This window comes from Pyrenophora tritici-repentis, chromosome 3, assembly GCF_003171515.1.
Source record: "Pyrenophora tritici-repentis strain M4 chromosome 3, whole genome shotgun sequence".
Taxonomy (NCBI): Eukaryota; Fungi; Ascomycota; class Dothideomycetes; order Pleosporales; family Pleosporaceae; genus Pyrenophora; species Pyrenophora tritici-repentis.
In genome coordinates this window covers 1,788,415-1,808,043 of record NC_089392.1, presented here as the reverse complement: position 1 = coordinate 1,808,043, position 19,629 = coordinate 1,788,415, and the positions used below count along the sequence as shown (strand labels likewise).

The following is a 19,629-nucleotide window of genomic DNA, read 5'->3' as shown; positions in this document are numbered from 1 at the left end:
CACCCTACATGCCCAAAACCGGTCAATCAGACAACGACCGCGCGTTTCGCATTTACTCAAAACACACAAACCTGCAAAAAAGAAATGAGACCCTTCACGCTGGCGGCTTACTCGGCTGAACGGTGAATATGCCCCAACTCTGAGCTGACACGGATACGAGTAATAGCCATATGCTTGGTAGCTTCGGTCTCTCAGTACCCATGGATGTTTCCGTAACTTTATTGCTATATGGCTGCTGTCCGGGAAACCACATTCAATATTTGTGCAACACAGACCGGTTTGCAATAACCCTCTGCAAGGGATCTACGCTTCCAATACTCAAATACGATAACAATCACTAGACTTATAGTACGGCTATCGAAACAAGAACTTTGCTTCACTGGGGACATAAGAGGAATAATGAAGCAATATGCCTTCACGTCTACATTCATCCCGTGCCACGAGTACAGTTCAGTACCGCCGACCTGATACGCTCACTCCACCTTGTGCACCTTTGCGTTTCCACCCCCGAAGGTGACGGTATCTTGCTCACAGACCGTAGTAGTATTGGAGTAGATTGTATTCTTAGGCCAGATATCATTCGTACAGGTCCAACTCTGGCAGTCGAGATTGAGGTTTTCCCATGCCGTAAGCGTATACTGGCCCTGACTGTATTGATCATCAGCATGCTGTGTCCGTAGTTTTCACCCAAAGGTGAAAAAGTAAGGAAGAACAAAGAAGCATAACTCACCCCGCACAGGTCCAGCTCAACTGTACAGTCAAATTCATCTCTCCGGGCGTCAGCGTGTCCAGAAAGAAACTTGCGCTGCTGGTCCAGCACTCCGTGTATCCGCTTGTCTCGGGGTAATCACAATACATTTCGTCGGAACCATAGAACATGGCCCAAGGGTTTGTACTGTAGCCATCGCATAAGACAGGGTCTTCGACGGCGTCGTTGACGATGGCGAAGGAGATGGAGCCTAGTTTGGGTCCCGCGGCGGAGGGAGACACGAAGGTGTAGTAAGAGTTGAACGTAACATTGGCAAGCTCGAGACCCGGTGAATTCGCTGTGTCTGCGAAAGCGAGTGGGAGGAGGATGGCTGCGAGAAGAGGTTGGAAGCGCATTGTTACTTGCTTGACGTAGGCGGTTGTTTGTCTGGTTGGGAGTAGGAGGGGCGTTGATGAGATGTTGACTTGGGAACGCTGATGGAACTTATAGACATTGCATCCTTGATCATTCTCGGACCAGTGACGCATATGGTACCTGACTACATTGTTTGCCAATCCAAAAAGGTCGTATGCCAAGGGCATATACGTGACATGCATACCTCCTATATGTTGTGTTTGCTGGTTCGAGCAAGACTTTCGTAGAGCATCATCGTAGGAAGTACATCTCATCTCCGATCTTCTGGCACGTTACCTCCATTCGTCATCCCGCGGGGTATCTGCTTTGACCGGGTTTACGGACGGCATCACATCTTGTATTACCCATCTACCTGTAATCAGTCAGGTAGACTACTACCTCAACCTTGAAACGCGTGATCTATCTGCAAGTCATCTGCAAGTCGCTTGGCAACTCTCGTACTGCGCAAGTGGGGTTACGACATGACGCCCACTGGCGGAAGTATCCGTGTTACGATTCCCGCAGTGGAGCACAAAATCCCATCACCAGTACTTCAAGTCACAGAATGCTTGGTATCGCTACGTCACTAGTATCTCTTTTGCATAACCTATTAAAACTAAGATGTCATTTTCACTACCTAGGTATCCAGTACCTAGTTTCAACGCACAGTAAAGCGTCGTGTACGACAAACTAGTCAACCCTAGTCCTTGTACGTGATGGTCTTCAGACGCAAGAATTCTTCAATACCCCAATTTCCATTGAAGCGACCGAATCCACTCGCCTTTGCACCACCATGCGGCAAAGTAAACTCATCGTGCACAGTCATGGCATTGATATGGATAGCCCTACCCCATGTTCGTTAGTAAATTGAAGTTTCACCAAACCCCGCGCCGCAACACGGGAATGGATAGTGGAAAGCAAACTTACCCGCTTTCAATTTGCTTTGCGATTCTCAAGCCCCGGCCCAGGTTCTCGGTGAAGACGGCGCCTGAAAGTCCGTACTCAGTGTCGTTTGCAATCTCAATGGCCTCCTCATCACTCGAGACCTCAATGATGGAAACAGAGGGACCAAAAGATTCTGTGTGATACAAGTCCATGTCCTTGTTTACGCCGTCGATGATGATGGGGCGCATGCGTGTGGTTGCGATTTCGTTGGTGTCAGGGTGTTGTTCCTCCCTCTCGTGGTCACCGTGTACGACCTTTGCGCCGTTCTTGACTGCATCAGCAATGAGGCGTCTGTTCTTTTCGACACCGGGAGCGGCCACAAGGACGGGTGCGGGTTTGTCGCCACCGAAGATGCCTTCTGCGGCACCCTTGAAGGCTTCAAGGAATTGAGGCTTGATGTCTTTGTGTACGAGTATACGTTCGGAACTCATACAGATCTGGCCTGCATGCAGGAAAGCACCAAGTGCGCATTGTACTGCGGCGGTTTGCAGGTTGGCATCTTCACACACGATGGCACTTGCTTTGCCACCCAGTTCAAGAAGCACGGGCTTGAGGTTCTTGCCGGCTGTTGATGCGATGATGCGGCCGACGGGGGTGGAGCCAGTAAAGTTGATCTTCTTGACGGCCGGCTCCTCGATCAAGGCGGTGGTGACTTGCGCAGCGTCTTCAGGACGGTGGAAGAGCACGTTCAGCGCACCTGCGGGAAGTCCAGCTTCACTCAAGACGCTGCCGAGAGCCCACCAGGTACGAGGGCAGAACTCGCTTCCCTTGAGGATACAAGTATTACCTGCGGCGAGAGGGTACAGAACCGATCGCATACCAAGTATGTACGGCGCGTTCCTATTCTCGTTAGCTTACAAACACACACTTTAGCGCATACAACGATTACATACCAAGGTGCAATGCCAAGTACAACTCCATATGGCTCTTTAACAATCATCGCACTTGTACCCTCCTCTTCGCAGCTGGGAATATGTCCCATGACCGCGCTCAGTCGTCCCGCAACATCCCTCAACATCTCGGCCATCTTGGGCACGTTGAAGCCTTTGCTGAACGCGCCTGGAGAACCGGTTTCGATATCCATGTAGTCTGCAAGCTCACTCGCGCGTGCATCAACCACGTTGGCAGCTTGCAGGAAAATGTTGCGCCGGGCTGCCGGCTTCATTTTGGACCACGCGGGGAAGGCAGCCTTTGCTGCAGAGACTGCACTCTTGACATCGTCCAGCGATGCGGAAGATGAGTTCCATACTTGATTTTGTGTTGCGGGCGATGTTATGGGGAAGGTGGTTTCGGTGACGACCTCCTTGCCATTGATGAGGAGGGGTACCGTATACGACGTATCGGGTTTAACGACAGTGGGGCCGGACATGTTTGCTTCTGATCGTTCTGCTCAGGTTGTAATGGTGGAAAATTAGGGTTGCTTTCTGTGAAGATAAGTAGCAATGGGCGTCGTCGATCTTATAATTGCCTGCCGAGGTCTCGAATGTAGAGCTATCTACCCTGCTGTCTGTCTCGCATCCAGTGGCGCAAGAATCCGCATAGCAAAAACCCCACTTAAGAAACGCAGGTCGTGGCCGGTGGGCCGCGATGTGGAGACGGCACGGCTAACATTCAACCATTGAGACACCAGCAGATCTTGGCTACATTGACAGATTACGGCATAACGCAATGTCTTCCAATAGTGAAGAGAGCACGGTAATAATAATACGGAATAATTCCTCTAAGTGCTAACCGAGGCAAGTCAAGCATTAATGACGTGACAGAACACACTGACTGATGCGAACCATCTCTAGCAAGAATTGTTGAAGATACATCTAGCCAGGAGGCATTGAGTGCATGACAGAATACCTACGGAATTCTGGACGGTCGCTTGTCTCAAGGTATTACCTTGTTTTGCTGAGACGGGACACGATGCACTAAATATGGGTCATACCGCATTTATCTGCCCCTCAACCGAAATTCATTGCGGAATTTATTCATACACACCTTCTTGCGTCTCAAGGTTGTAATATGTAAATTGCTGCAGGTATGTATAGCATGCGCATATGAAGCACTTATCGCGACGAACCCCAGGTTGCAGGGATGATATCAACGGGTCACTTGTCGAAACCGTCACCCGCTGGATATTACTCGTCGTCACTATACAGGTCGACTTCATCTGATGAAGGAGATGATACCGAATGACCCCCTTCCCAGTTGCTGCTAAAGTCATCATCGTTATCGTCTCCTTGCCGGTCCACTTTGAAACTTAGTCCCGTTTTCGAGGATAGTTGAACAAGACGGCTCCAGTCGTACTTCAACCAATTGTACGTCTCCAAGGAGGGTGAAGCAGCCACTATGATCTCTTGAAGCTGAGGCGTGTGTGACTGATAGTTGGCAATCATATGCTCTAAGGCCTCAATACAATCCTCGTCATATGTATACTGTCGGATGTATGCCCGGAATTTCAGCAGTGACGGCGGCAGTCTTTGAACAAGAGTATCAGAATTATTTGATGCCACCTTGCTGAGAGAACAGGTGATCGATTTCAATACTGAGAAGTCCTTAAGGCTATCTCGGAGATGTACATCAACGTAAAGTTCTTCGCTGTAATGCTCGCTGTACACATCAATACCCTCTAGTGAGCTTTTCTGGTAAGCCAGAGCTTGAGACAGCGATAGCGAGGCCTCATCCCGCGATAATGGTACTTCTGCGTCATCGTCGTTTGTTATATCGTACAGAAAATACACTAATTTCTGAGAGGACGCGAGTAATATGTTCAATATCCTCTTAGCGTAGAAGCTTTCGTACAGAATAAGGCTCTCGATGTTGTTGCAAGCCCGTGGAATGAGCCGCTGCAATCTGGGTGCATGTCCGTCTCCTGCTGTCCAACAATCGGTATTTCGTATTTGTAAAGTCTGCAGCGACTGCAATCGGAATAGAGGTGCAAGTTGAATGATGCTTGCTGAGGTGTTCTCGATTGAGACTGATCGTAAGTGCTGGAAACCATGTGCTTGATCGGACAAGATTCCAGCAGTCGTATTTCCGAAAACCTCGAACCAGTCAACGCTTCGCGAAGAGGCATGTATGTCACCATCAATTCTTAGCGACTTTATATTTCTTGTGTAGAATAATATCGCCTTGTATACCGTTTCGTCACCCTTGTCTTTGGAATTGCAATTAGCCGCCCAGTCTTTCCAACCAGGTGTGGCAAGCGCCCGTAGGCCTTCTTTGACGATTTTCTTGTCTTGCGCGGTTGGAGTACGTCGTTGTCCCATGCATGCCGTAAAGGAGATGTCCACGTCATGCACTAGGTCCGCAAGCTCTGGCTTTAATATCATCGTACGAAGAAATTTATAGGGCTCGCGGTAGTAACTTTCATATCTTTCATATATCCTTTCGATAACGATTCGGTAAAAACGTCGATTTGTCAATGATAAATCCAGGAGTGTACGAAGGTCAGATCTACTAGAGTTTCCTGGGAGATGTTCCAGTATTTCTAGTATAAGTTCGTCAGGAAGATCGATCAGTGAGGCATCTAATCCTCCTTTCCTCCGCATGTTTGCAGTATTGACATGAGCTCTTGTTCGAGGACGCTGCTTTCCATCTTGCGATGGCAGCAAAGGGAAGTCTTTATCGTTGATAATCGCCATGGTATATCGGAGTCTATGGAACGCGTAGTGTGAATGAATAGGACGTATAGGAACTGTCGGACCGCCGGGGTGGCTACATACGCCACAGCTGCTGGCGACAGAGGTGGGGAGCTAATTCTGAGTCTTGGCAGGAGACGCCGTAGTTGTGCGCATAATAATCCCTGGAGTGTATTGGACCGTCGGCGTAGCTGAGAAGGTGCGCGTCCGCGAGTGTCTATAAGTGACGTTGTTGCCCACATAGTGCCCGCCACACGATGTGCATGGGTTCTGCGCTAAGCGGGCTTAGTCAACCCCGCTGCCAGAATGTTGCCTTCGCAGCCCCTCAAGAATTAGCATTGCTGTTGCTATTGAGACATATCTGTCAAGCGCCATTGTCCATCTCGCTGACGTATCTCAGGTCGTCCAAAACTAGACTATATTTCTTTCCCTTGGGAATGCCGAAGCAGACTTTGCACCCCAAACACCAATCGCCTCAGCCGGCTGTCTCCAGTCGCTCCACATATTGACGGTCGGTTTAGGGTCTCCAAACAGCGGATGTTCGTCATGGAGAAACTTCCCGAAGAACTGCTCGATCACATAGTGTGCGAGGTCATGAACCCTCTGCCTAACCGATATAATACCTCCTATGGCTATCTCCTCGATTTATCGATGGTCTCGCGGAAGTTTCGTCGCATCACGGAAACATACATCTATCGCTCACTTATAATGTTTGGCGACAATGAGGCAGAGTTACTGCAGACCATGAGCAGCCGACCTGAGCTCTCACGACACACGAGAGGCATTCATATCATGGCTTATTATCGTCTCCCTAGTAAAGTACTGGATTTTGTACTTCGTCTTCCAAACCTTCAAAGACTGGATATTGATATCGTGTCGTGCAGACTATCGAAAGTCATACCTATCCTAAGACTGCCCTCGATTACTGTGTTGATCCTCTCGGATGTCTCACTCCAGCGAAGCTATTCTCGGGACGAGCGCGACTGGACATTTGTCAATGATAACATCACCTACTTAGAGATATCCTTTTCCAGCTCCGATATAGTGTGGGAAGATGGCGAAGAGATGCGAAGTTTTGCAGCCGTTTTTCGCAAGTTGCAGTGTCTGCATATAAACAGCATTTACAAAGGGCCGGACGCTGCTTCCTTGAATAGCCCGGCGTTCCGTTGTCTGGTTCATATGTTCAAGCACGCCTTTGAGACAACCCTCCGCGACTTCAGCTTTATGTACAATGATCTGGATCATGGGGACATGTACGGAGGAGATGTCGGCGTCAGCGCCCGATTCGATGCAAGAGCCATACTGAGACACTCACGACTTGAACATCTCATGATCGATACCATATGTTTGGATACGCCAAGGCATACACAGGCGTTGAGGAGTTTAGCCCTTGGCCCATCCTGCCTCCCAGCGTCTTTGCATACACTTTATGTGCGGCATCTAGTTGCCTCAGGGAACTTGAACCCGGTTGAGAAGAATCTCATGCACTCGGACGAAGCGCAGTGTCTCTCTCAGCTGGTCAATTTGGCGGCACGAAGATTGCGATTTCCTCACCTAGAAAGGATGACGCTGGCTATTTCTCTCCCCGCCTTCTTCGAAGAGGTGGCTTCTCGGGTAGTCAGGGTACAGTCACGTCAGGCGAAAGTTCCGTTAGAATTGATGTTCATGTAAGTGTCATGACACAAGGATGCAGAAAGATCTCTAACTCATAGTAGGTCTCATTGGGATTACATAAGCGATTACACTCCGAGGTCCTGGCCTGATTATGATGCCGCTCGGGATCCGCGACAGTCTTTGTACGACCCAACATACATTAGCTACGACAACAAGGGCCTGTGTTAAGTACACGGACCCTAACAATCATATTTCCATTGAGAATGATGCCTTTTCTTCCCCCACAACTTGCACATCTACATGACGAGTTCTTTGAAGTATACATTTCTCGAGATCCCCCCTTCTCAAAAGACTAAAGTGAATGTCTCCATCACCACGAGTATACACTCCGATCTCCCGACATAGCCTGGAATACAAAAGAAAGGATATGCAGTCTTGCCGTTGCGCACTGTAACCCAGTGCGCGAAAAAAACACCAAGTTCACCACAGGTCGGTTGTAAGGACGTGTATGAACAAATCGTATGCCAGAGCCTCCATATCGCGTCACATCCTTAGAAGCTAGTGCGAGTACAGCCGAACACTCCCGCTTCTTCATGCGTATTGCTTCTTTTCCATGTTCGCCTGGGGTGGTGGTGTTTTAAACGAGTTCGCTCTTGCAACTGAGCGTTGCTCAGCATTCACAGCTCGTACTCTTGCTGACTCGATTTGCTGATCGATCTTGCGTTCGACGAGTTTGGCGAGATTCTCAAGGCCTTTGCGGATGGGACCACCTGCTTGCGACGATTTTGCCTTCTTCTTTTTCTTGTGAGCCGTGGTTGGTGTCTGTTGGGTGGCAGGTACGGGGCCGTGGTCGGTGCTTTGTTGTTGGACAGGGTATGGTTGCGGTTGCTGATATAGCACCATATCTCCAGGCGCATCCTGCGGTGGTGGTTGATGGAGAACCATCTGACCTGCCATATTCTGCGGTTGATGTAACGTATTCCCATTCATGGTGGACATTTTTGTTTGGAAAAATCCCGGACGTGGATGCCAAACGACGACAACGACCGCGAACGATAAAAGTGGAAACACGACCTCTACCAGCAGCCAGCAACGCACATATTATGTACCATTACCCCAGTCTCGGCCAATATATCATTCACGCGATTTTAGGCAATACCATGCGAGGGTGGCCATGCGGCGATGTCGCAACGCAACCTTGTGTGGCTGTGTCAGATTCGTAAACCTCGTACACACGCCAAACCAATCGGATCTCCACGCCATAATCCAACCCACCTCCAACTAGTTTAGCTCAACGACGTATCGTGTGAGCCACACGTCAAGTTGACCCCAGCCTGGGTTGCTTACGCGCGTGGAAGGAAAGTTGAGATATGAAGTCTGGACCCGTACGCGTTAGGAATGCAGACGAATCCTCTGACGAACGTTCCCAGGCGAAGCTTCCCGGTCATTCTGGGCATGTGAGCTTGGTTGTAGTGCCTGCTAATTAGGGGCCACAAACAAGGCTCAATGTCGGAAGTATGAACATGCCGATCATCGTGCGCCGAGTTGGGCAGACTGCAAAATGTGGAGTCTTGCGCATGTTTGTTGTGTTTGTAGGTAGGAGAGCCATGGATGATTGGACTAGTGAATCGCATCTGCAGTTACGTGGCCCTGCGAGAACCCCTTCTTTCCACAGTCCCAGGGATGCTTGAGACATGTACATGATGGGTGTCAAGTGTGGAGAAAGCTTAGATTTGGTAGTGGCGTAACGAACGGGTCTTTTCTCGGTACCATTTTCGCAGGATCACTGCGCTGTATGGATATAAACATCAGAGAAAGAGACACACCTATGCCTTATACCGCCTTGTATGACCATCTATATTTCAAATAGTATGGAAATTTTACTGCGGTGGCTGCCTAGCATTATACACACCTGTCGTCAACTCCCGCACGCCCTGCCTATCCCTATGTGCTGGCTATCCGTTGCCGATCGGCTGTCCGAACATGGGTAATACTTGTATGCGAACTAATTATTGCGGCTACAGAGCTGTTGAAGGTTGTATAACATGCTGGACCAGTCAAACATATCAGTAGCGAGCCTAGGACATGCTAAATTATCTCAAGGCATGCGACTTGCTAATGTTAGGTGTGGATCCCTGCTAGGGCTTGACGGGTAGGTCCCAAAACGTGCTCGCCAGGCAATACATGTGCCGGTACTTTGCCAAGCTTGGTGTCTTACATAGACCGTCTTTTGATAAACAGTTTATCAATGAATCAAGGCAGTAGAAAACTCGAACATTGCATTGGGATGGTAAAGATCCATGCCACCTAGTCCGCGCATGGCTACTGGTACTGGGTAATGGAAGCCAGGTCTGACCGGCTAAGATAATAGAGCCGGCACAAACCCACATATCCTCCTTAGGAGGTTTTTATGTACCCCGACTCCTTTTCCATCCTTCAAAGCCCAAAATCTACCACTGAGGTCTGTCCTTGGGTAGCATAAGCCATCCCTGGGAGTCGTGTGGGAGCTTGCAAGGGGTGAGGGGACAGTCGCCGAGCTTGTGCTTGAGAGAACACCTCCATCGCAGACATGGAGAGTTACTGTCAGCGCAGTTGTGACATGTAGTGTTCTCATCGCACTCTAGGTTCTTGCCGTAGCACTCGGTACACGAATGAACTGTCCTAGGGAGCTTTGAATCTGCGCGCGGTTTGACGAGGTGTACGGCACCTTGTAGAGATAAACCGTTGCTCGTGATGTGAAGAAGCCGCTCCTGGCTCTGCTTGAATCGTGCCTCTGCGATCTTGGCAAGGTTACGGTGGCGATCGCATTCACTGGTCTTCTCGCGCAGTTTGGCCTGGAGACCATTGATGTCTGTCTGCTTCGTCTTCTCCCTGAGCACCTCATTCTGATCCTCTAACTTGACAACTTTGAGATTTGTTTCCATCAGCTCATGCCGCAAGTCTCGTATGACCTTCTCCTGTTTGACCTCACTGCCTGCCTGCTTATGTGCACGAGCCATCTGATCTTCAGTGATGACTTGAGCATGAGACACTTCGAGAATCTTCTGAGAGAGCTCGCTGTTGGTTATCCGGAGTTTCCTGACGGTTTCCTCGGCTTCCTCGAGCTCGCGGTCTTTGGAAGCGGCCAGGTTGCTGAGCTCCCGCTGACGACCTTGTTCGAATTTCTGCCAATCTCGGTCCTTAGCCGCACTCGCATGTTCGAGCGCACGTTCATGCTCCTCCTTGAAGCTTCCCAGCTCTTGGTCCTTAGCAGCCAACTTATTCAAGGCACGCTCAAACTCTTGTTTCATAGCAAAGAGGTTATCAAGAGTGTGTTCATGCTGGTTCTTGATAGCATCGAGTTCGACGAGGGCATTCTGATAGGCTGTTTCGACTGACGACAGCTCTTGGTCTTTGATGGCAGCCAGTTTACTTGAATCGTGCCGGTGCTGACTCTTGAGGGACGATATATTGATGGTGGCGTCTTTATGCTTGACCTCGTATGATTCGATTACGCTGCGAAGATAGTTGCGCTCGTCTTCTAGTTATCAGTTTGACGAAAATTGGTCGTGATGAACAATATGAACATACCTGACATAGCCTCGAGCTCTTTCACTTTAGCGTTCAAAGCATATACTTTGCTCATCAGGTCTTCGATCTCTAGCTGCTGTGTCTTGATAGTCGTCTCTTTCTCACCCAATGCCCGTCCCATAGCCGACTTTTGCGCCTTGTTCGCTTCGTTCTGGTATCGATGCTTGCCCAGCTGCGAACTCATCTCGTGGTCATCGTGTCTCAACTGCTCAATGGTACGATTATGAGCTGCCATACTGATCTGTAGCTCCCTGTTCTCTTTCACCGTGTCATCAAGACTCTTGCACATGTTGTCATAGGCTGGCTTTGTCATCCGTACTATGGGCTCTTGCTCGGACCTAAAGGCTGATGCAGAGCCTGGGAGAGACTGAGGCGGTGTCGGCGGATCAGCGAGGCCATTGCGTACAGGCAGCTCGAACTCTGGGATTAACAAAGGCTCGTTGTGGGGAGGATAGCCGGAGGGCTCGCGGAAGTTCCACATGCTAGCTTCGCTATGACGAAAGCTATTTCCGTGCCCGTTGACGACTTTGTGCTGAGCTAGTATATCTAGAGGCTGCTCTGATATGGGTTCGAAGGAGAAGCTATCCAGGTTCGTCAGCTCAAGTTCCATGAGACACCGTGTAACTAACTCTGATAGACGGGGTCGCCTCGCTGACGAAAGTGAGATGCTGTTTTCAGAGACGATACGGTTGGCAGTTCGAGGGCCTAGAAAAATTCAGCGCACGATCAAAAGGACGAGAGCAGAGTTAATCACCGTTCGGGCTTGCAGTGAGTGGCAGTGGCCCAGATGTAGATGGCAGTAGCCGAGATGCAGACGGCACTGTGTGAATGTACGACTTCTTGGCTTTCACCATGCTCGCGAGCTCGAAGAATTCATCTCTGTGAGTGCTTCTGCTATGATTGATGTTGGGCGGCATGCTCGGCATGCTGGTTGGCGAGCTCGTGACCTCATCGTCGAAACTGATGAGATCTTCGGCCATCTCGAAGAAGCGTTACGAGAGAACGTTACGAGAGAGCGTTTATTCAGCTTGAAGATGTGCTATAACAGAGGGTTACTCCAGCCTGAGCATGTCTTATAAGAGACCTCGGTCCCAACTCAAAAAGGTCTTGTTTTGTTTGTGGCCAGGTGAGGTGAGAGGCAGTCACTGCGACGCCAAGCCTCGGCTCGTTGTTGTGGCAGCAGCGACAACGGGTGACGTCCGATTTGGTCATACTAATATCGCACAATCAGCCTTTGATTCTAATAGCGTAGTCTCACCTTGATCAAAATACCAGCATCCAGTGTATGATCTGCTCCGCATGCGCACTGCCTATGTCTTTACTCTCATCGTCCAGCCCTTGAGCTCTCAGCCTATTGCATCCTGTACCATTGTCGAAGCTATCACAATACCCCGTATCATGCAGATATGGGGGTACCAAGTATAAGCAACGAGCCTGAGTACTCGTTTCATGATCAGGAACCATACCTAGCCTGGAATCGCCAACGTCTTCCTATACCTCAAAACAAAAGCAATCATACTCTTGCACTTATCATTGCTACTCAGCTTTTGTGTCATACTCTTTGCATATGTATATCTAAGACAGAACCTCCTAGAAGAACAGGACTAATATTGATCACGTATTAATCCACGGTTTGTTTGCGTACAACATAGCCCTCATGGTCTAAGGAATACTAGGAACAGCGGCACGTCAGAAAGATTATGAAGACGAGCCGGGTGTGTGACTGGGGCTGCAGGCTTTATTTTCCATAAGCTCTGGTGTACTGGTTTCGTCGGAGCCGGCTGGCATCATCTTCCGAACCGCTTGAGTTCCAATATCCTTAGGGGAGGATATACAACTGCCGCCCATGCAAAGCCAATAAAATTGCCCATCTAGACTAATCAGCTAAATATCAACAGCTACAATGTTAAAGAGACTTACATCTCCTCCGTGGGTACCAACTTGCTTGGCGATTGGCCCGATATACCAAACTTGTGCCATGCACATGATAGCGCCTATCCAACCGATGACAAAGGCTGCAAATGCTGCAATACCCAGAGGGAGCTTCTTCTTTTGATTCCAAACTCCCCAATTAAAGCCTGCCTGGCGATGAAAGATCAAATGCTCTTCTAGAACGATAGCGACCCAGACAGATACCCAGTAACCCATCAGAGCCAGGAAATTGGTAAAGATCTCGGCAAGATGAGCACGTCCGGCTAATGCACATATTGTGTATATGACAACGCCGATGGTGTTCCAGATTACTCTCGGTATCGCGCCTGCGTACCGACCAAGGATCTGGGCATCAATACCAGAAGAGTATGTGGGAAGAATGAGATTGGCGACAAGACCAAGAGCGACGATGACACCACAGAAAGAACCAAACCCGCCAAGAGGCTTGTATGCTTCGACAATGAGAGCGCCCTGGGATACACCGTATGCTGCTTCCCAGTTGCTATTGGTTGACATGCCGGATGCTAGGCCGATACCTAAGATAAAGGCAAATGTAAAGCTGCACATAAGACCTAGCATGGTCATTGCGAAGATTTTCAAGGACGATGAGTGTTCGGGATAGTAAACAAAATAATCAGCCGCGCCACCACCGTATGTGATAGCCGCAGCTAGTGTCAGGCCGAAAAAGCTAATGCGGTTTCCTATTATGGTGTCCGGATCCGTATCGCCAGTCGACTGGGAAGAGATGTTGAAGTGTGGCCCTGCGATACCAGCTAACACGGAGAGCACAATTAACTGGGGGAGCCACGCCCAGCGCTCATAATAGTGGAATATTCGATATCCGAACGTTGTGATGATCCATGCAATCACGGCCACGATGATGATGCCGACTACGACAGACATGGAATTTCCAGAGACGGCAGACAGTATCTGTCCGGCTACTACGCAGTCGATCATGCCGTAACCCAAAAGGACGACAATATTGAGTAAGACAACAATTCTAGACGGCCACCATCCTGTGACATAGCGTGTGAATACCATGGTCCGATTTCCACTCTTCGGCCCAAAGGTGGCAATGTATGCGACAACAAGACAGCCCACAGATACGCCAAAGACGGCCAGCAGACAGGAGTCAAGGAATCCGAGCGCGAAGACAGCGGGGCCCAGCATACCTAGGGTGATGTTGTTTGCAGCCAGGTTGACGCTAAACCACATGATAGCGACCTGCGAGTATCCCAGGAGGCGCAAGTCTTGTCGCTCGTCTGGCTCTACACGCTGAATGCCACGCGCCTCGAGGTTGTATTCCACGAGCTGCCTCTCGAATGCCTTGAACGTATCTTGCCATCCCCCATTTCGTAAGCGCTCGTCGATTCCAGCATCACGCGTGCTGATAGGCAGTTGTAGTTGCAGTTCATTGCTCGCATTCGGCGCAACTTTGGTCTCGTCATCGTGGGTGTTGTTCGTGCAGAATTCTACCATGACAGCGACCTACACCCATTAGCAGCAGCCTTGGGGGAAGGGCGCAAAGCATGAGTCCTTTCGCAGGCTTTAACCTGATCAAGTTCAGACCGTATATCTCAGATCGCCGCCATCAGGAATGATGACGGGCGAACACCGGTCTCATGCATATTGCTCAGACGTTACCTTGATCGGGTGGCTTCCTGGTACTCAGCTGCATTTTGGCTGTGTGGCTGTGTTACCGTACTTGAGATGGACAATGACGACGACAAGCGGAGAATCGTCAACTGACTGGCGTTGAGTAGAGACCGGGAAGCTGGCCTGGGAGTGAAGCTTGATCATCGGCCCCGCTATCGCGATCCTGTCGTTGCCAACCCCTGCGCCTTTCCCGTTCCCATATGTACGCTATCTATCACCAAACCCGCGCCGTCATCCGTCGTCGGCTTGCGCCAATGCCTGTAAATGAATATGTATCATCGTTCTTTTAGCTGAATATAGAGACCAAGTACCTAGGTATTGCGTGTTGTCATCCTCGTCATCTCATCAAAAACTTATGGCGTGCAGCCACCCGCATGGCTCCCTCAAAAGTCCCACGCCATGCCTTTTCCAAGGCGCTGCATATGCAGCTGCGCTTTTTCGTCTAGTACATGTCATACAGGCGTTCTATACCCGGGATTGGTACTCAAGCCATCGTCGAGCAGGCACAGACCGGTCCGACCACATACAGATCGACGCTTCTTTCTGCCTACTATGTCATCGATAGCGCTCTCTGTACTCCACATCCTATCGCGACCCGGTTTTGCTGAGTGATCTAATGCGGGCGAATGCTAGGACGACACTATCGGATAAAGCTTTAAGTACCCAGCGAGACACATGAGCCTTCTAAAACCTCGCATCCAAAGTGCAATCTCTTCAAGAATCTGCGTCATGAGGTTGGCAAAAGGCTGGTTGTTGCTCGTTGGCTTGGTTCCATCCTTAACGTTCGCTGCGCCAGCGTTTCACGGACGAGACTACAATAGCACGTGCAAGAGGACCAAGGTTGCGATCATGTATGTTCCGGGCTACCGATCATAGAGCGTATAGACTGACTGATCATAGAGGTGGAGGTGTTGCTGGCATTACAGCAGCAGTAAGTAGTCCTAGTCGCGTGATAGCTTGAGGCAGCAGTTTGAAACTTCAACGATTGCCGAGCAATTCGAACTGCGGAAAAATATACAAGCTCTTTCTGATGTGTATGCTGACTTACCTAGCAAGCGCTGGCGAATCAGTCCGTTACTGATTTCCTAATCCTCGAGTATCAAGACCATATTGGAGGTCGTATGCGAAATACAAAGTTCGGCTCGGATCCCGACGGGAACCCTTACACGGTCGAACTGGGTGCAAATTGGATCTCTGGACTAGGTCAGGATACTGATGGTCCTGAGAATCCAGTTTGGACATTTTCGAAACAGGTCAATCTAACGAGCCCAAACTCTGATGCTTTCTCCATTGCCACTTACAACGAGACTGGGGCTGTCGATTACACGGACATCTTAGATGAGTTTGAGGACTACTGGTCCAAATTCGAACAGAGCGCTGGTACAATACTATCCGAGAATTTACAGGACAGGAGCTTCCGTGCAGGACTATGGCAGAGTGGATGGCGACCAAAAAGCGACCCCACACGGAAAGCAGTTGAGTATTATTTGTGGGACTGGGAAACCGCCCAGGTAAGATCTCTAAGCATGTATATGTGCAGACGCATCCTAACTTCATTTTTTTAATCTAGTCGCCCGAGGGATCAAGCTTTGTCTATGGAATCGCAGGGTACAACTTCACCTACTACGGGTTTTCCGAGATGAGCAATTGTAAGTCGTGATCTCAACTCTCAACCAATCTATCTCTAACTTTGCTTCTTTTGCAGTCTGCACCGACCAACGCGGCTTCAGCACTTGGTTGAAATACCAAGCGGCTGAATTCCTACAACCTAACGACCCTCGTGTATTGTTGAACACAGTTGTCACAAACATCATCTATTCCGATACCGGCGTTCATATCGCTACTTCTGATGGCTCCTGTGTCGAAGCCGATTACGCAATCTCCACAGTTTCTCTCGGTGTACTGCAGAACGACGCTATCACGTTTGAGCCTGAACTTCCCGAGTGGAAGCAGTCCGCTATTGCCAATTTTCATTTCGGAACATATACAAAGATATTTTTTCAGTTCAACGAGACATTCTGGCCAGAAGACAAACAATTCTTCCTCTACGCAGACCCCACAACACGCGGCTACTACACAGTCTGGCAGAGTCTGTCAACGGAAGGTTTCCTCCCTGGGTCGAATATCATCTTCGCCACAGTGGTCGGCGACCAATCCTACCGTATCGAAGCACAGGATGACGAAACCACAAAGGCAGAAGGAATGGCAGTGCTCCGAAAGATGTTCCCTAGCATCATTGTCCCAGAGCCCATAGCATTCACGTACCCGCGCTGGACTCAAACTCCATGGGCCCGTGGTTCGTACTCGAACTGGCCCGCTGGCACGACGCTTGAGATGCACCAAAACCTTCGCGCGAATGTTGGAAGACTGTACTTTGCTGGTGAGGCTCAGAGTGCACAATACTTTGGCTTTTTGCATGGCGCGTGGTTCGAGGGCCAAGAAGTTGGAGAGCGCATCGCTGGCCAAATCACGACGGAATGCGTCAATCGTCCAAGCGGTTGCGGCGCGTATAACCGCTATGAGGTTCTGCATGGCACGACCGAGTTCTGGGAGGTCAATGCTTTCAATGGGATGGGAACGAGCCCCTTCTTCGTTGCTAATAGTGTTGTTGATGCAGAAGGTGGTGACGCGTAATCAGAATTTCTCATGCTGATCAATGTCTCGGTGGAGACGATTAGACCGCTTTTAACGGGGTTTCTACCCCAGTTCAGATGAGTGTGGTCAAACGTGTGGCACGCAATTAATATGATCGCCCTCTTCCCTGCGGCTTACACATGCTCCAACACCTTGGGACTCGTAGCTATCGCACTAGTGACCAACAACACGAAAAACAAACGCGGCTCTATGATTTTTAGTGACCGAAACAAGCAGTAATGACCGTGGGAAGTCGATGAATGCTACTATTGCATCAAATCAATGCCAGACATCAAGCCTGGTTGTCAATTTCACAGCACTGAATCATATCTCAAAAGCCCGTAACTAAACTCTGTATTCCTTCGTGTATAATGCAATCGATCATATCTAAGTCTATACGTATCTCCAAGACCTAAAAACTAGGAGCTAGGGAAAGGGGTATACGGCTGCGGCTGCGCAAGTGCGAATGTGCCATTCGCGAAGTTCAGCTTCCTAACCTTTGTGTTACGCAAATCGTCAATACCAGTAAGCGAAGCATCCGCATAGTACAGCAGCCAGTCGCCCTTGAACTTGACAATCGATTCGTGAGTAGTCCATCCCTTAACCGGCTGTAGCAGTGTGCTCTTCCAGTAAAACGGACCCTCTGGCTTCTTTCCGACGGCAATCTCGATGGTGTGCGAGGTACCGGTCGAGTATTGGAGATAGTACAAGTTACCGACTTTGTTGATAGAGGGAGCTTCAAAGTAGCGACGCGTGCTGTTCGCTTGCATGACTTGGCCGTCTTTGTCATAGATAACGAGTTCCTTTGGTTCGGTGGCCAAGTGGGTCATGTTGGCGGAGAGCTTGGCGAAGCGTGGGCCAAGTGCTGGGCCGGACGAGGGTGAAATGTTACCGAAAGCAGAGGTGTTCTTTTGGTGGGTTAGTATCAATTTTTTCCTTCAATTCCCAACGGGTAATAATGTCAGCTTGTGCTTACCAGAGTGTTGTTGGGCCATGCCTGGAGCTGGCCGCCCCACAGACCACCAAAGTACATGTAGTAGCATCCGTCGTCGTCAGCCAAGATAGCGGGGTCAATGCTGTAAGCACCAGGGATGTAGCTTGGCTCGGCCTTGAATTTTCCGTCTGGCTTGTCAGACTTGGCTACTCCAATCCTGAAGACACCGTCCTTGTCCTTGGCGGGGAAGTACAGGAAGTACTCGCCGTTCTTTTCAGCCACATCTGGAGCCCAAAGTTGTTGCGAGGCCCATGGGATATCCGGAAGGTCCAGAATCTGGATGGAGTTGTTAGAATGCAACCACTCCAGAAATGAGGTTAAGAGCAAACAAAGCCTTACCTTTGGTCCAACCGTAGCAGGCTTGGTGATGTCGACTTGAATGAGCACATAGTAGTCTTTCATGTCATATTGCTGTATGCCCCATTAGCTTTCGCCGACATAAATACGAGCGTCAAGACTAACCACCGGGGGATTCTTTGTCGAGTTTACGTCGTGGGACCCGTAAACGTACACGGTGTTGGGATCATGCTTCCAGACATGGGCCGCGGGATCGCACTGGTGGAAAGTGTTGATCACCGGGGGATCGTAAACGGCGACAGACATCTTGGACTAGGTTGAACCGATCACGAGCAAAAGCTTGGTGAACTATCTTGACAGGTGCAACGCGTGGAGTAGGATGGCCCTGACATCTCCATCTGTGGGGATTAGGACCTTTATGCCCCCAGAAGGGCCCCCAGAAGGGCCCCCATTGTGGCTTGACTTAGTCAGTTTAGTACAAAACGATGTCATCGCCCCCTTCCGATCTTTAGGCTAATCTTAGGGAAAAACATAGCAGACGTGAGACTTTCTGACGTATCGTCTGGGGAGTTGGGCTAATCGAGTTGTGTGCCTGCAATGAACGGTACGGTCAAATAATCGAATAAGCACCGAAATTCGTGCTGTTCGGGCCGATTGGTTCGTCCGTCCTATGCTGAACCTTCCACACAAGCCTCAAAACCGTTGTTCGTGAACTGCCAACCTCAGGCAAAAAAAAACTTCCGCCACCCATTTCGAACACCCTAAAAACGACGGCGACACCGCCAAAAACATATTGCATCGGCCGGGAATCGAACCCGGGGCTAGCCGAGACTGTCCTGCTTACTGCTGTTGCTATAGAAGCTGGATGGCAACGGCTAATTTTACCACTAAACCACCGATGCTGGGTGATCTGAACCGAACTGTTGCTCGATTGATGGCAAATAGATGATTTTCATCTTATGTATCCTCATAGAATTGCCGTGCAGATGGTGATCAGCGTTGGTTTCTCTACTGTAGACGCGATATGCGGTGTGGCGGTGAACCGAGTGGGGGTTCCTAAGTTCTAGACCACGCAAACAATGGCTCACTAACTTTGGTTGGTTTGGACGATTTATCCGCTTGTAAGAGTGACCGGTCGCACGAATACATAGCACGTATTTTCACCGGATGCGATACATTAATTTGGGACCGAGTGCACGGGAGAGTGACTCAGGAGGTCCGAGGTAACGTAACCAGGTCCGCGGCAGAGGCGCGGG

At 49.7% G+C, this 19,629-nt stretch overlaps 9 protein-coding genes across 9 annotated transcripts; 2 read left to right on the top strand and 7 right to left on the bottom strand.

The window, feature by feature from the left end:
- Window positions 1-473: 473 nt before the first annotated feature.
- PtrM4_080560 (uncharacterized protein) lies at window positions 474-1,104 on the bottom strand (the record flags this gene model as incomplete). Its single annotated transcript, XM_001940929.1, has 2 exons — window positions 474-648; window positions 731-1,104. 2 exons carry the CDS (start codon window positions 1,102-1,104, stop codon window positions 474-476), a joined length of 549 nt encoding a protein of 182 aa, XP_001940964.1.
- Window positions 1,105-1,802: 698 nt separating this feature from the next.
- On the bottom strand, window positions 1,803-3,416 carry PtrM4_080550 (PutA, NAD-dependent aldehyde dehydrogenase; the record flags this gene model as incomplete). Its single annotated transcript, XM_001940928.2, has 3 exons — window positions 1,803-1,947; window positions 2,030-2,887; window positions 2,941-3,416. The coding sequence occupies 3 exons, from the start codon at window positions 3,414-3,416 to the stop codon at window positions 1,803-1,805; spliced, it is 1,479 nt and encodes a 492-aa protein (XP_001940963.1).
- Window positions 3,417-4,173: 757 nt separating this feature from the next.
- PtrM4_080540 (uncharacterized protein) lies at window positions 4,174-5,367 on the bottom strand (the record flags this gene model as incomplete). The annotated part of the gene is made up of 1 exon (XM_001940927.2): window positions 4,174-5,367. One exon carries the CDS (start codon window positions 5,365-5,367, stop codon window positions 4,174-4,176), a length of 1,194 nt encoding a protein of 397 aa, XP_001940962.2.
- An 855-nt stretch (window positions 5,368-6,222) lies between these two features.
- Window positions 6,223-7,518, top strand: PtrM4_080530 (uncharacterized protein; the record flags this gene model as incomplete). The annotated part of the gene is made up of 2 exons (XM_001940926.2): window positions 6,223-7,343; window positions 7,392-7,518. The coding sequence occupies 2 exons, from the start codon at window positions 6,223-6,225 to the stop codon at window positions 7,516-7,518; spliced, it is 1,248 nt and encodes a 415-aa protein (XP_001940961.2).
- Window positions 7,519-7,881: 363 nt separating this feature from the next.
- Window positions 7,882-8,280, bottom strand: PtrM4_080520 (uncharacterized protein; the record flags this gene model as incomplete). The annotated part of the gene is made up of 1 exon (XM_001940925.2): window positions 7,882-8,280. The coding sequence occupies one exon, from the start codon at window positions 8,278-8,280 to the stop codon at window positions 7,882-7,884; it is 399 nt and encodes a 132-aa protein (XP_001940960.2).
- Window positions 8,281-9,740: 1,460 nt separating this feature from the next.
- On the bottom strand, window positions 9,741-11,840 carry PtrM4_080510 (Myosin-tail-1 multi-domain protein; the record flags this gene model as incomplete). Its single annotated transcript, XM_066106435.1, has 4 exons — window positions 9,741-10,807; window positions 10,861-11,441; window positions 11,490-11,565; window positions 11,615-11,840. 4 exons carry the CDS (start codon window positions 11,838-11,840, stop codon window positions 9,741-9,743), a joined length of 1,950 nt encoding a protein of 649 aa, XP_065963373.1.
- Window positions 11,841-12,647: 807 nt separating this feature from the next.
- PtrM4_080500 (CodB, Purine-cytosine permease) lies at window positions 12,648-14,271 on the bottom strand (the record flags this gene model as incomplete). The annotated part of the gene is made up of 2 exons (XM_001940923.2): window positions 12,648-12,731; window positions 12,781-14,271. The coding sequence occupies 2 exons, from the start codon at window positions 14,269-14,271 to the stop codon at window positions 12,648-12,650; spliced, it is 1,575 nt and encodes a 524-aa protein (XP_001940958.1).
- A 906-nt stretch (window positions 14,272-15,177) lies between these two features.
- Window positions 15,178-17,082, top strand: PtrM4_080490 (Monoamine oxidase; the record flags this gene model as incomplete). The annotated part of the gene is made up of 5 exons (XM_001940922.2): window positions 15,178-15,299; window positions 15,349-15,379; window positions 15,501-15,959; window positions 16,019-16,097; window positions 16,154-17,082. The coding sequence occupies 5 exons, from the start codon at window positions 15,178-15,180 to the stop codon at window positions 17,080-17,082; spliced, it is 1,620 nt and encodes a 539-aa protein (XP_001940957.1).
- A 419-nt stretch (window positions 17,083-17,501) lies between these two features.
- Window positions 17,502-18,679, bottom strand: PtrM4_080480 (XynB, Beta-xylosidase; the record flags this gene model as incomplete). Its single annotated transcript, XM_001940921.1, has 4 exons — window positions 17,502-17,990; window positions 18,059-18,352; window positions 18,416-18,487; window positions 18,539-18,679. The coding sequence occupies 4 exons, from the start codon at window positions 18,677-18,679 to the stop codon at window positions 17,502-17,504; spliced, it is 996 nt and encodes a 331-aa protein (XP_001940956.1).
- Window positions 18,680-19,629: the final 950 nt, after the last annotated feature.